General features: G+C 38.1%; 2 protein-coding genes across 2 annotated transcripts in view; one reads left to right on the top strand and one right to left on the bottom strand.

The window, feature by feature from the left end:
• Positions 1-15,006, bottom strand: part of ctnna2 (catenin alpha 2) — a 313,802-nt gene that overhangs the window by 144,187 nt on the left and 154,609 nt on the right. The gene's annotated exons all lie outside the window — the stretch shown is intronic.
• Positions 573-3,290, top strand: lrrtm1 (leucine rich repeat transmembrane neuronal 1). The gene has a single exon (XM_005810408.2). It carries the CDS (start codon positions 1,288-1,290, stop codon positions 2,860-2,862), a length of 1,575 nt encoding a protein of 524 aa, XP_005810465.1. The 5' UTR covers positions 573-1,287; the 3' UTR covers positions 2,863-3,290.

Raw genomic sequence — 15,006 nt, 5'->3', positions numbered from 1 at the left:
TAATTGAGCCAAAGATAAAAAAAAAAAACATGGCTAGAAAAAATCAAGGATGTAGGATGCGAGAGGGAGGAGGGGAAATAAAGGAGGGGAGCGGCATGAACAAGTGAGTAAGCGATCAAGGGAAAGAGAGCGAGAGAGGGAGAGAAAGAGAGAGAGCACTCTGAATTGTGAGTGGCTTACGACACTCAGTGAACAGAAGGTGCTTCTGCATGTGCTGTCAGTGTACTGGTCTGCTGCAAGGGATTGCTCGCTCCTTCGCTTCCCACATTTACTGCCCCTGCCTGCCGGACCAGCACCAGCCTCCAGCAGCGTCTTCCAGCTGGCTGACAAAACATTTGGAGAGCAAGGGAGTGAACAAAACCTGCGAACCACAGGGGATGCACGTCGCCTATAAACAGATACCAGCCACTGGGATGACAAGGAATGCTGTTACACAAGAAAACTGAGAAGAGGAGTCACCTCTGCAATATATATATATTTTTTCTTGCTTTTGTCACAGGAGACACGATTAACAGCTTAAATGGATTTAAACCTCAAAAGACAGTGATTTCTTGCTGAGACGAACACAGCATTTCAACAGCTCAGCTGAAACTTAATCAGAGAGGAGGAGAAAAGACCGACACTCAGAAATTATTCTTCATCGGTTTTTCTTGTTGCTTTGGTTGTCTCTTCTTCCCTCTGATCCTTGCAGCAGAAGACTGCAGAGGAGCAAAAGAGACAGAGCTCATGCATGCAGACAGGGGAACTTGCACTTCCTACCATCTCGCTGAAAGCTACTTGGATTCTTCCTTTTTCTGGCTCTTTCACTTGAAAAGAACTAAGACATTGTAAGGCTGCCAAGGATCTGGTGTCCACTGAAAAGAGAAAAGGCGGGGGGGGATGTGTGCCACAGTGGGGTCTTTTTCAGATTCGTACATAATTAGTGTTGGGGCACAAAGCAAGATGCTAAATGGAGATTGTCAGCTTTTGGATAGGGGTGAGTAAGAATCATTTTGAATAAGAGCGACTGGAAAGGACAGTTTCATTTTTCATCCCCTCTACTCTCCACCCACTGCCGAATATCTTTCATTGGCAAAACAGAACTGCTCTTTATTTTTCACAGTTTGGACAAAAAGACCTGTCGTTGGACTGCATAAAATAAATATATCCATCTCTGCAATTAAAATACAAAGACCAAATGAACTCAACAGTTTAATCATATATGTTGAAAAAAATGATCTGAGAGGTGCAAAAATAATATCCAGAGTGGTTCAATGGACATTTTCTCCCTGACATTCCTGGATATTTATGCTAATGGATTTCCTCCTAATTGGACTGTACTTAAAGTGGCCACTGAAGAAACCCCCTGGGTTGATACTGTGTTCATTGGGTATTTTTCTGAGAACTGTTTCCTTGGCAGAGGCGGTTTGTCCAAGGCTGTGCCGCTGCGACAGCAAGCTGCTGTACTGCGAGGGGCTCAACCTCACAGAGATCCCCCGCAATCTGAGCAGTGCCATGGGCCTGTCTATGAGAGAGAACAACTTGACCGAGCTGCATGAAGGCCAACTAGCTGGTCTGTCACAGCTAACCTGGCTTTATCTAGATCATAACAACATTGACATTGTAGAGGAGGGTGCATTTGAGAGGCTGAGACGGGTCAAGGAGTTGGACCTGAGCAGCAATCGGATTGAGAGTCTGCCAAATGGTACCTTCAGGCCCCTCCCAAACCTACGCATTTTGGATCTCTCATACAACAGGCTGCAGGCACTCGAGCCCGACCTGTTCCATGGCCTTAGAAAGCTCACCAATTTGCATTTGCGCTACAACACTCTCAAATTTGTGCCAGTGCGTATTTTTCAAGACTGCAGGAGCATGCAGTTTCTGGACTTGGGATACAACCAACTACAGAGCCTGGCAAGGAATTCCTTTGCTGGTCTTTTCAAGTTGACTGAGTTGCATCTTGAGCACAATGAGTTGGTCAAAGTTAACCTAGCCCATTTTCCTCGTCTTATCTCTTTACGTACCCTTTACATGCACAACAATCATGCCACAATTGTTGTCAACACCCTGGAGTGGACCTGGCCTTTTTTAGAGAAGATTGACCTGTCAGCCAATGAAATCGAGTACATTGAGCCACATGTTTTTGAGAGTACTCCCAACCTGAAGGTGCTGATGCTTGACTCGAATCGCTTGGCTTCTTTGGACCAACGCATCCTGGATTCGTGGTCATCTCTGGACAGCATTACCCTGGCAGGCAATGACTGGGAGTGCAGCCGCAATGTGTGTGCCTTGGCCTCTTGGCTGAGTGCCTTCAGAGGCCAGCGTGACAGCTCCCTGCTGTGTTCAAGCCCCGACACTGCACAGGGTGAGGATGTGTTGGATGCAGTCTATGCTTTTCAGCTATGTGATTCGTCGGCAGAGGTAACCACAGCAGGCCTGTATGCATCAACAAGAGATCTGGCCAAGGGTGGCTCTGTGTTTCTGGGACCTTTTACCCCAAATCCGTATGAAGGTGAGGGTAGTGAGGTGGTCACAAGTTCTTATACTGTCACAGTGGGCCACGACGACCTGGAAAGCACCATGCAGATCCACAAGGTAGTGACTGGTACCATGGCACTCATCTTCTCCTTTCTCATCCTATTCCTCATTCTGTACGTGGCATGGAAGTGCTTTCCAGCTGGAATAAGGCAACTAAGGCGGTGCTTCAGCAGTCAGCGTCGTAAGCAGAAGCAAAAGCAAAGCATGCAGCAGATGGCTGCAATTTCTACACCGGAGTACTATGTTGACTATAAACCTAATCACATTGAGGGAGCTTTGGTTATCATTAATGAATACGGCTCTTGCACTTGCCAACAGCAACCTTCACGAGAATGTGAGGTGTGACTGTGCTTTTTGACTACATCTTTACCTGTGATTATGTGGATATACAGTAAACCCCTTTTTGGATACTAAAGAGGGGGAGATGTTGTAGAACAAAAGGGAATTATTTCATCTTTTGGACACTTTTTACACAGCGTTTCACTGTGATGTAGAGGGAGTATGCTTTACATGGCTGACTATGGTGGATTTATTGCTACTGCTCTCTACTGCTACTTTGAAATCAAAAAGCATAATGGGCACCTGGCAATGGGACGTGTTGATGCTCTGACGAAAATCAGAAAGGAATATGTTTTGTGTACTGGGAGCTTTTCTCTCACGGAAGGATATTTGAGCTTTAATGTGTCTTTCTATTTCAGAACATTTAAATATTGTTTAAAGATAAACTGGAGACAAACAAGATGAGAAAAAATAAGGAAAAGAAAATGAGCAAACCATTTGTATTATGGTGCATAAAAATATTTGAGGAGCATTTAAAATATAAAAAAACTGTTTAATTAAAAATGTAAAAATAAAAGTCTGTAAAATATGCTAAAAGAAGTGCAAGTGTGGAGAAATTGAAAAAAAGATAATCTATTTCTTTTGTAAAGTACAAAAAATGTTTAAATAAATGAACCACTATTCACAGTACACTCATTTTGTATGTGAGAAGCCTGTCCCAGCGGAAGAACGACAATAGATGTAGTCTTTGTGCTCCTGGACAAGAGAGCCATGATTCTACAGTGTATCAAACCAAAAAAAAGAGAGGAAAAAGAAATGGATGAAATACTGGGAAAAAATTAAAAATGAAAGAGGCAAACAGATATCTCCATTTCACCTCAAACTGCTTCAGCCGCATTTGTTGGTTTACCATTCATTGTGTTGTCTTGTTATCGGCTTAGTTTCTTCCTCATCCCTTCACTGTGAACAGATTCAAAATAATCAATTTAAATTTTGTAAGCATGTTTTAATTTTATCACATCGCCGCTCGTGTTGCATTGAAGTAAAGAAAGCAGAAAGATCATATTCGAGACCGTTCACCGCCCTTTGGCTACAATAGAACAGAGTTGCAACATTTGGCCAATTTAAACACATAAATTCTTCAATCATTTAAACCATGCACATGTAGATAAAAATGTAATTCAAGTAGTGTCAGAACTCCTGAGGAGATTATCCACCAGCTTCAAGCAATATTTGCACATGCGGTGTTTACCACTGTGTTTTCATGTGATATAAAATGTTTGTTGAATACAAGGCCATGCAGGCGTGTGTATGTGTGTGTAAATCTTCCTCTGGTCTTCACTGTGTAAATTAGTGCAAACTAAGAGATGTGGTGTTTCCTGGCTACTGTGAAATGAACAGTGTGCTGCGTGAAAGGAGGGGATGGGGGGTTTGGTTGATCACCACCACTGCAGAAAGAGGTAACAGACTGCTCTCTAGTGTGCATATTCTCATACTGTGGCTGCATCTTACATTCCGTTCACCATGTTCTGCAGACTCCTACGGCAGGGGCAGCGTAGATATACCGAATTTGCAAATGCTTTTCTGTGAAAACGATAATTTTGCATCATTCTGTGTTATTTTGAAATAAATTTAAAAAAGAAGATGTTTACGATTTGTAAGTCAGCAGGAATAAAGTGTTTAAGAAATCACTGACAATCATTACATGCTCAGTTTCAAAAAGACTACTTTCTTTACCTTGTTCAAGTTCCTAAAAACAAGCCTAAGCATAAATGGTAATCTTGTATTTCTCAAGAAAATGCATTTAAATTACCCCAAAAATGGCCATGTCACAGTGAAGAATGGTTTGGTCTGGTTTAAATTGGTGAAACATGTTATAGGTGATATAAAGCCTGGAGGTAAGATCAGCCTAATGAAGAGTGATGAGAACTGAAAGTCCCTCAGGCAATTACGTGTCTGAAAGTGGGGAGAAAAGAATTTGGCAGTAATTTAGGATAACCTTGAATAAAAAAAGGTACTAATCATTCTGAAATAAAATATATGCAACAGAAAACCTTTGCAATTGGGAAACATCTTGACATTATTTGTTGAAATATCACCCAATTTCTTTAATGTTACAATAATGTTTAACTTAGCAGCCATCATAAACTTGTTTTCTTTACAATAAAATTAACGGTCCAAAAAGGTTCATGTTAGGGTCAAGGAGGGTTTGTTTAGTTTAACATTTTAGCGGCGCCACAAAGCCTGATAATAAGCTTAGCCTGAAGCAAAGAAGGTTTAATTTCCCCAAGTCAATAAAGTTTCTGAATGTTCGACAAAAAAATAATAATTTGGCAGTAATTTAGGATTACTTTACCTTAAATGTGAAACTGCTTATCATTACATTGAAAATATGTATGTGAAAATGTACGCATTTTAAAAAAATATTTTGACAATACTTTCACATTGTTCCAAAGAGAATTTTCAATTTATACAATACATTTCCATTTCATAAAGATTCTAAGTAAAACAGATTAAACAAATGGTAAACCTGTGACAGGATTTTGTAAAAGTATTATAGAAATGTAACAAAATTCATTCTAGAGGGGCAAAAATATTAGCTAGACACGTATGGCAAACTAGATGTTCTGCCTTCTTTGACATCCAGTCAAAGTATTAATATTGAAAAGATGGAATAGCTCAGGTTATCTCAGCAGGTATGAGCACACACACACAACCCTTCCTAGCATTGTTGAAAATTGATTATAATATAAAACTAACCTCAGCAAAGCAAGTTATAGTAATAATTACTATCAAACCAGTTAGGTGAAATTTACTGGTCAAACCTGATGTACAGTGTCCACAATGTTGCATGGTAATGTTTTTAGTAAGTAAAAAAGTTGATTAACTTCGTTGAACACATTTATTGTCAGTATGAGGTACTAAAGAAGCAAAAGCACCTCTCTCTGCAATTTTTTTGCCGTGAGCCATGCTTTTCGGGAACAATAATGGCTCAAAGTTGCCATGTGGGAATTTATGATCCATTTCATATTTATGGTAGCAAAGGTGTTCCACTTTAAGACTCAACATGGCTGTTAATCATGTCTTGTCAGATCATGAGAATGCAAATGACTGCTGTAGCAATCATGACGAGGACTGAGATTTATTTCATCCTCACATCCTGTCAAGAATTTCAGCCCTGTTGAAACAGGCTGAAACAGGCCCTTAAACATGCAACTGCAAGGTAAATTTGAGGCTGAGGCCTCATTTATATAAATATTAGATGATACCCGACATCGAGGGCTGGGACTGGTATGGCTATTGATTTCATTTCACTCTTTTCTTAAACAAGCAAGCAGGGCGAAAGGTGATCGAGAATGGCTTTGAATATTTTAATAGCTTTGAGTCTTTGGGGCCGACATTAAACTACTTTGGAATTCTTTCTATCTCTGCTCACCTTTACCTCTTGTCTCTTTTCACTCTCTGTGTTTGCAAGGTGGACCGAATAAGGAGAAAAACATCAATTCATCTAACTGACAACAGATCAAATCTCTGCTTGACCCGAGCTTGAGGTGATGATTCCCAGAAGGGAGATAGGTGCTCTCAGACAGCATCCATTATAAATGTCTTGATTGATGATCCTCGGTAAAAATCAATACAGATGAGTGGTAACCAAAAGGATCACAGTGGCAATAATGTGTTCAACCCTCCTTTATATTTTCACAACTAAATAATTTGTAATACGGAAACCCTCCAGTACTTTGAGCAATAATAAATGTTTCACATTCCAACTCCATGATACAAGCACTAATGAGGTTGTGATTTATTTTTTAAAAGTTGTGTTGTTTTGCTTAAAGGTAGTATACGAGGGGAGCAGAACACGTCAGAAGTGCAGCTGTTTTAGTTGTGCTAAATGATATTCAGCCCACATGCTAACAAATGCCAAGTCATTGTTTTGTGTGCAAAAATGTAAGATTGAAATGACAGACACAGTCATGATTCTTCAACAACAGATATTCATTCAGGTAAAGTCTGTCAATAACTCCACCTTTAATGTCAATAAAGGTAGAGTTATGTCAAACTATGAGGTGGTTTTGTTTGTACAAAGAGTAAAGAATTCAATGGATTTCAATTTATCTATAAAGGTACAGTTAACAGCATTAAAAATTTGCATTTTTAACATTTCAACAGTTAACAGTCACCCATCAGGTAAATTTAAGACAAAATGATGATAGAGTAGATATTGCTGCATTATTTTTAGCATATTACATTAGCAGTATTTAGTTAATCCTTCCTGTTATCTGCTGAAAACCCTGTTCTCTCTTTCTTTATTGCAGCCTGATTGAACCAGAGACAAGTCTCCTCTCTTTTTAAATAGTTTTCAGCAGATTTTGAGCTTCCCTTAAGTAAATTTTTAAGCAGCTTCCTGGTTCTGGAAGACATTTTTAAATAGTCTTCCTGCAGTAACAACTTCCATATTAATGAGTGCTGCCATTACTTTTACTTGGTAGCATTTAAGTTTATATTATTTAATGATGAAAAAGATTCAAATTTGTTTTGCCTTTCCAATCAGTTGGTCAAGGTGAAAAGCACCCAGTCCCAGTCACTAGGTGATTAACTGGTGCATTACCAGCAAAGAGCTCTTGTGTGTGTACTGTGACGGTATGTGGGAACGGTTAAGCTGCACCATCAAACAGAACCTGCAAACTCAAACTGTATGGAGAGCTGCCAACTGCATTATCTATAAACACGTTAGCCCCACAATCAATCAGCAAGCGCAGCAGTCGGAGCTGTCAGACTCTTGTGCCTTGTTGAGAACAGAGCAAACCAGGTTTCAAATTGCAAAAACAAAGCCAGAACGTAGAGAACACAAAAGGTGATGCCTTCACTTTTGTGTCAGAGTGTCAGCACTAAGTCCCTAAACAGCAGTGTCAGTGATAAAATGTCAATCTGCACATCTTCAGGAAACGACTTGCATTTCGACTTACAGCAAGAAAGCCCTTAGAGATGCAAGCAGATCCTTAAAAAATAAATTAACCCAGCTTCCTGTGAGAGGTATTGATCAGGCAACATTCTGCTTTCTCATTGCGACTGGGACCGTTGCGGCATAATAAACACTTAACACCCCCTCATAACTGGATGGAGAGCTAAATCATGGGTGGCAGCATGTACCGCAGTGGGTTGTAAGAAGCTGATGATGACTAACGACAGAGTGGGGGCGGCTTTCCTCAGCTTCTTTTTTACAGGTGGGGTTTGAAGGATCAATATCTTAATCATTATCAACATTCTCTTTAAAATACAAAATCTCTCTCTCTTACCCATTCCCTTTTTTGTGTGTTTTTTTCTTGTTGTCAGATTCTGATTGCTAACAATGTCACATAATCCACTAACACAATCCTGGTATTTATATAACCTACATACAAACTGGGGATTAATTAAAACATGGCATACCCAGGGACTTTTACATTTAGATGCAGAAATGAAGCATAGATGTGTAACACAGTCAAAAAAGCAAGTTAACAGAAAAAAATGACAATGGTCCAGTTGAGCAGTGTAATTATATTCATTACATAGACTAACTCTCCAGGCAGCCTATAGGTCTTGCTTCCCACTGCTTCATTTACATGCACCACGCAGATCGAATGGTGAATTAATAACAATGACTCAGGAGTCATTATTCTAACACAAATACAGAACTGTAGGAAAAGAAAGTCGTTGCTGCTAAATATGAAACTTGATAGGAAGTGGAGTTAAGGTTATCTGTTGAATATTTAGATAGGCAGTGGCTAAGTTTATTACTATAATTGCTTTTTCCTGTAGAAATTCAAATGCTTTGGCTGGATTAGCCTGTACTGATGAGCTGCCTTTTAACATTACCATCGGGGTGAGTGGGTGAGATAATACACAGGCTAACAACAGCTGGGTCTGCATCTGGGGCTTCATGTAACCTGTATAAGAGCAGATGTGGGTCAGTGCCTTATTTTCAGCGCATTAGCGTGGCTGAACGACAAAGCTTTATCTCTGGCAGGACACAGGATTTTCTACTCATTTATCATTGTTACTCATACCTTTGGTGAAAAACCCAGCAAAGCTGATTGGATATTGAACAAATCTAAGACAATAAAGGCTAAACATGTCAACACCTCATACGCATGAACTGATGTGGTTTCTTAATCCATGTTTGTTGCAGACGGCAGAGGTTTTAAAAATTGTTGCTGCTGCAGACATGTGACACACAAGATACTGGTATCAAGAGTACTCTGATAATACTGTAACATAAAGACTTAATCAACTACATTAATATTTCTAACTGCACTAATGGCTGTGATAACTAAAATATCTTTAGGCAAGTTTAATACACACGGTTATCTTCCAATAGAAATGGCTTATAGGGAGATTATTTTGGCAGAGCTTAACAGAATGGTTGGGCCAAAAAATGTGAAAAAATAAAGTATCTTCAAATAGTATCAATGTTGATTAAATTACATTATGTTGAAAACATACAGTCAAGAAGAAAAATATAGAAAGCAGCCAAGAAAGTCATTTTAAACATGGTGGTTTTCAATTGATGAACACATATCCTTGGTCTGAACTATTTATGTCAGCTGTTCTTAACTAACTACAGTATGTCCAGCTTTGCTTGGAGTGTCACATAATTTCAAAAGACGTAAAAAATTGCTAAATGTTTATGAACTTGCATGGTAAGCAAGTTTATGTCAATAAAAATATCTTCCAACACTTAATTTATTGACAGAAGTTAGCTCAAAAAGTCAAACTCATGTATGGACAGAGGCATTTCTATTTCTCCTCCTGAAACTCTTGAATGAACTTTGCTTCTCGACCAAATGTGATTATCCTTGAACTTCATGCCCTTTCTTCTACCACATTGTTACCTTCCACTCAACTTCCCATGAGTGTAGTTGAATACAGCTCTTTGTATACATGCAGTCTCCTTAGCAATGACCTATCATGGATGACTCTGTTTTTGAGGGTCTGCTGGACAACTGTCGAGTCAGCATTTTCCCCTTCGAATGAGTAGGACATACTATTTATGCAAAATTCAAATTTTCTGAGAAACTGAGTTTTGAATTGGTGAAAACTACATTCATTAAAATTTACAGAAATAAAGACTAATCAAATATGGTGTTTATGAACCTGCATATGAGTTTCATATTTTGAATTACTGAAATAAATTCTCTCTACTGGGCTATCTCTATTGGACAAGAGATAGGATACACCCTGGGTAGATCACCCGTCTATTGCAGGACACAAAACATCATACACACACTCATTCCTAAGAGTCTAATTTAGAGTGACCAATTAACCGAACTAATGAACTGTTTGATGATATTGTTATTTTTTGGAAGGCACCTCTAATTTTATCTACAGCTGTTTCATCTGAAAGATAAAGCCTTTGGAACAACATAGTGCAACAGTAAATTTGAATAACATTACACAAGATCCTCAGTGATGTGATCCTCAACAAGATGTGATCTTTAAGGAACCAGAAGCTGAAAATATCATGGCACCTAAGGTGAAACGTGTCTTAATTTGAATAACTTACTAATAAAATAAAATGATCATAATAAAATTTCTAACTGTTAATAAAAAGCAAAAGCTTACCCACAGCTAAGCAGTAATAAAAAATGCTTCTAAAATTGATATTTCAAAGGAAACTAACTTTAGATTTCTAAAGCTAGACAATAGCATCTCAATGTTCACAGAGCAAAATCGATCGGAATATTGCTTATGCAGCCAAACTAAATGTAATTTAAGACTTTATGGGGTATTCTAAAGCGCTAAACACTAGAAAACCAGACTTATTCTGGTTCCTAACAACCTGTTTGATTTTAACACCTAAAGTCTGTGGTTTAGCTATTTCAGGAAAATCTCAAATGTCAACTTCATCATGTGAGCATTTGCCCGACAACATAGTGCAGAGGCACATATATTATGTCACACATTAGGAAATTGTGACTTTGTAAGGTATGCCTGATATTTCTCTTTGTTTATTGGTGACTTGTTGGAATATTTAAGTCAAATTATTTTTTGAATGCCAATTTTATTTGCTTTCGTCCAAGAGTACTGTGTGTAACGTTTTTGTGAATGCAATCAATCTGTCACTGGTAAGCTTAGAAAGAGGCTATCAAATATAAAAAGTCATGAACAACCATTTTTGCTTTCACTGGTGGCCTTTTAAACAAAGGGTCCCTTTCCCTTCTCAAATGTCTGCCAATCTACGAAATATCAAAGTTATGCACTAAAATAGTCGCAGAAACAAGAGCATTATGATGAATAATTCATATTCAGATCATCCAGAGTAAACTTCAGATAAGATTTCAAAGGTTGTTGCATCCAAGAGGGCTTGATTTGGAATTCAAAGTTAACACAGGTTAAGGAAAGTAAAAATAGGCAACATTTATCATTTCCCGTTTATCTGATCTGTGTCAGAATGAATAAAAGCTATTCCAGCAGCTCTTCTTGCTCCCTCTTTCTTCCCTATCTTTGAGGCCAGATTGGCATCTCTCCAGTAGCCTATGAGATTGGCTGCATAAATGGAATTGCCCTATTCGCCAAGTGTCAGCTGATGAAAAAAAGGGGGGAGGACTGTGCACACTGTTTACAAAATCGCCAGGTTGAAATGCACCCAAGGTGCAACAGGTACTTAAGATGCAATTCCAGAAAGCATTGTTACTGGGACAGCCTAGGCCCAGGAGCTAATCCAGCCCAGAGGCTTTGCCAAAAACACAAGAGATAGACTTACCTGTAATAATCCAGGCAGAGCAGAGGGCCAAAACATCCAACAAGAATGCCAAAGAGAAAGAGAGAGAGAAAAAAAAGATAGCTTGTTAATCCAAACCCTCCATTTCAAATTTTAACAACACTACTGGTCTGTTAACATATCCTTAGGTTGACAACATAAATAAAACATTCATTTTGTTAACGATAACAGTCATAAATGGGCAATACATGGAGCAAATGTTGCAGTGAGATTAGACAAACTACAAAAGAGGGTTTGCACTATGCACACAAGAGAGGCATGAGAGCTACAATTATACTGACTATGTCATAATTGTGGCAGCTATTGTACTCAGTTGCAAAAAAATAAAAGACCAGAATGACACTTTATGGAGAAACTGAGCTAACAAACAGCTATTTGTTAGTGGTTAAAAAAAGGCATCCAATTCTGCCACACAAGCAGTAAAAAGAAATCTATCCAAGTTTATAACGCTCCCATGATTCTGTGCAGTCTAACAGCATTGAACAAATGGAAATAAAAGCTTGATCATTTATCACTGTCGCAGGAAACTAGTTAGCACTGGAAACTGAAACAGGACAGACGCTAGACTGCTTTATTGAAACTTCTTTTACTGCTCTCTGTATACAGAAACACATCTCTGATTTTTAGGTGGCCTATTTGAACGAAGTGAATGGTGTGAAGTAATTAAAATATGTTCATTTTGAATCAGCTGTGGTCCATCTTAAGATACAGTTCCTTAAATCCAACAAATAAGATTACAACTTAATTTGACTCAGCTCCCTTAACTTGTACAATACCAATTCACAATGTTACAATGAAAGCACTTCACTTTATACCAAAAATAATAAATACTCCAGTTTGCACCATATTCAATTTGAATCAATCCAGTTTATATCAGAACAATCTAGTCATGTCGTCAGATTCAGATACATTCACATACAATCCATTTCAAGGCAAATTATGTAATTCAGCACAGCCAGATGCAGTTGGTCATTTAACATCTACTGATAAAAAGTTATCTGAGAAACACCGGACAACACATGAAATCACCAGCTTCCACTGTAATTGAAATCCCACTTCTACATTTCCAATAGAGTGAGCCGTTTTTAGCTGAGTTGACAATCACATTAATGAGCTTTTATTTTTTAAATAAAATGTGCATTTGTGGTTGATATAAATCATGATAACTAAGCGAGCCCAAGTAGTAGGAAAACCTTTTTTTTAGCTGCTTAGTCCTGTGGGTTTTTGTCCCAGTATAACTTTTATTTACATGGGGAAGGCTGCAAATGCATCAGTTCTACACATACAAAGAAAGCCCTTCATTGTTATAAAATATAACAAAAGTCATGCTTGAGCCCATTTACCCAAAGTGTTATTAGCTTAATAATTCCTGTGAATGGGTTGTTCAAGCAAAACACATTTTGTCAAAGAAACAGTTCAATTGATTGTTAGTTCCTGTAAAACAGCTGTGTTAACTGAAAAAAACACAAAATACAAAAACAGTATTGAAAGCATATAATTGGGCTGTGTTGGGTTGATGCAAAAGGGAACCAATAATTTAATTCTACTAAGGCCCCAATGCAATATTCAGATGGCTCTGACATACTATTTAAACAAGTTTGCTAAACTTAATGTAAAGATAATGTGTCAGACATTCTCACAGATCAGACCAGAGAAAGCCACATTAGGTGTGATCTAATTAATTTTTTCATATAAAATTTTGAATAAAATGTGTATGAACATAAATCTATATGTTCACATGGTTGGTCCAAGACAGTTGATTATAATGAAGCACAGTTTTGGGGATTTTAACAATCTCAAACAAACAAAGCTGCTAATTACAGCATGCATATGAAGCATCAAAGCTGCATAGACAACCCAGTAAAAATCATATATCTAAGGAGTTTAATAAGAAACTAGAAAATTCCTGAAGAAATTTAACCGGGGCCTGCCACAGTGTGCCCGTCGGTTTGGACCCAGCGTTCTGATGCTAGCAATTAGCATCAATGCTAGAGAAAGCTGCAATAGTATGAGGAGAATGACAAGACTGTTGACTAACATTCACTTGCACCATTCAGTATGATAAAGTAAGTGTATCAGCTAAAATTAGCAAAAATGCTAATGTTAGCATGATTGCTGTCACTAGCATGTGGGATATCACTAGGATGTTCTCTATAATGGACTTACTCCAAGAAGTAGAAAAAACATGGCTAATAAGTCAAATAAATAGCTAATAGCTTATTTAAGCTAAAATGCTAATGCTAATGAACTGCCTTGCTGCGCAAGGCAGTTCCCTAACCTGAGAGAAAAAGATAATGCAGAATAATATTATTGCACCGCCTGCGGCGGTGCACTAACCTCAGGGGCATGATGAGGCTTTTATTTTGAAATTTTTGTTAAGCTTAATCTCAAAGGTCCAAACTAATCCCATGTCTAATAGTCATTGGGTTAAATCAGTTATTTATTGCTCAAAAGAGCAATTACCTAATGTAAAACTTCTCAAGGCTTTTATTTTGAAATTTTTGTTAAGCTTCATTTCAAAGTGCCAAACTAATCCCATGTGTAACAATTGCTGGGTTAAATCAGTTATATAATGCTCAAAAGAGCAATTATCTGATGTAAAAATTGTCAAGGCTTTTATTTTGAAATTTTTGTTAAGCTTAATTTTAAATTGCCACACTAATCCCATGTGTAACAGTGCTTTGGATAAAAAAGTCACATAAAGCCAAAAAGAGCAATTATCTGATGTAAAAATATTCAAGGCTTTTATTTTGAAATTTTCAGTAAGCTTCATTTTAAATTGCCTCACTAAATCCATGTGTAACAATGGTTGGATAAAATCAGTTATAAAAAGCCCAAAACACAAGTAGTTCTAAAGGCCAGCTCAGTCCTCCTCTGTAGTAACTGACAGTTCCACCATGTTGTAGTTCTGACATTCAGCTCAGACCTCTTTTGTAGGCACTCAGTGTCCGCCATGTTGTAGTTCTAACCTTCAGTCATTGTAGTTCTAAAGAGCAGTTCAGAGAGGCAGACTAAATTCTATGTCTATTTTGAGTCTAACTGACACTGTTTTGTGTCAGTTAGACTTTTGTTTTGAGTTAAATTTGGCTCGTTTTTTGTTAATTATGTCGCCACAGTTACTCGAAATGCCAACAAAAGTAATAGCTCCCCTCACGGGATTGAGCCTCACGTTTTGATATATATATTGTGAGGGGGCATGCAGCGGTACGAGCCGCATTAACGGTAGTAGGAAGCGGCAGTTATTTTGAGGTGTAGAACAATAGGTGCCTGCCATGCAATGCATAGGGATTACATCCCTATGCATTGCTATGGGCAGGCCCCAATGAAAAAAAAAACTGTTCTTACACATTATAGTGCTGTCAAAACAAAGGTGACATTTGTTTTTTTGCATAATAAATGTTATCACTCGTATATTCTGTTTGACATTTGTGTGAAAGATTGACACAATT

The sequence above is a fragment of the Xiphophorus maculatus genome, chromosome 5 (genome assembly GCF_002775205.1).
Source record: "Xiphophorus maculatus strain JP 163 A chromosome 5, X_maculatus-5.0-male, whole genome shotgun sequence".
In the NCBI taxonomy this organism is placed as follows: Eukaryota; Metazoa; Chordata; class Actinopteri; order Cyprinodontiformes; family Poeciliidae; genus Xiphophorus; species Xiphophorus maculatus.
This window is presented reverse-complemented; position numbering and strand designations above follow the sequence as displayed.

Coding starts and splice junctions, on each gene's coding strand:
- lrrtm1 (XM_005810408.2), top strand. CDS start 1,288: ATGCTAATGGATTTCCTCCTAATTGGACTGTACTTAAAGTGGCCACTG.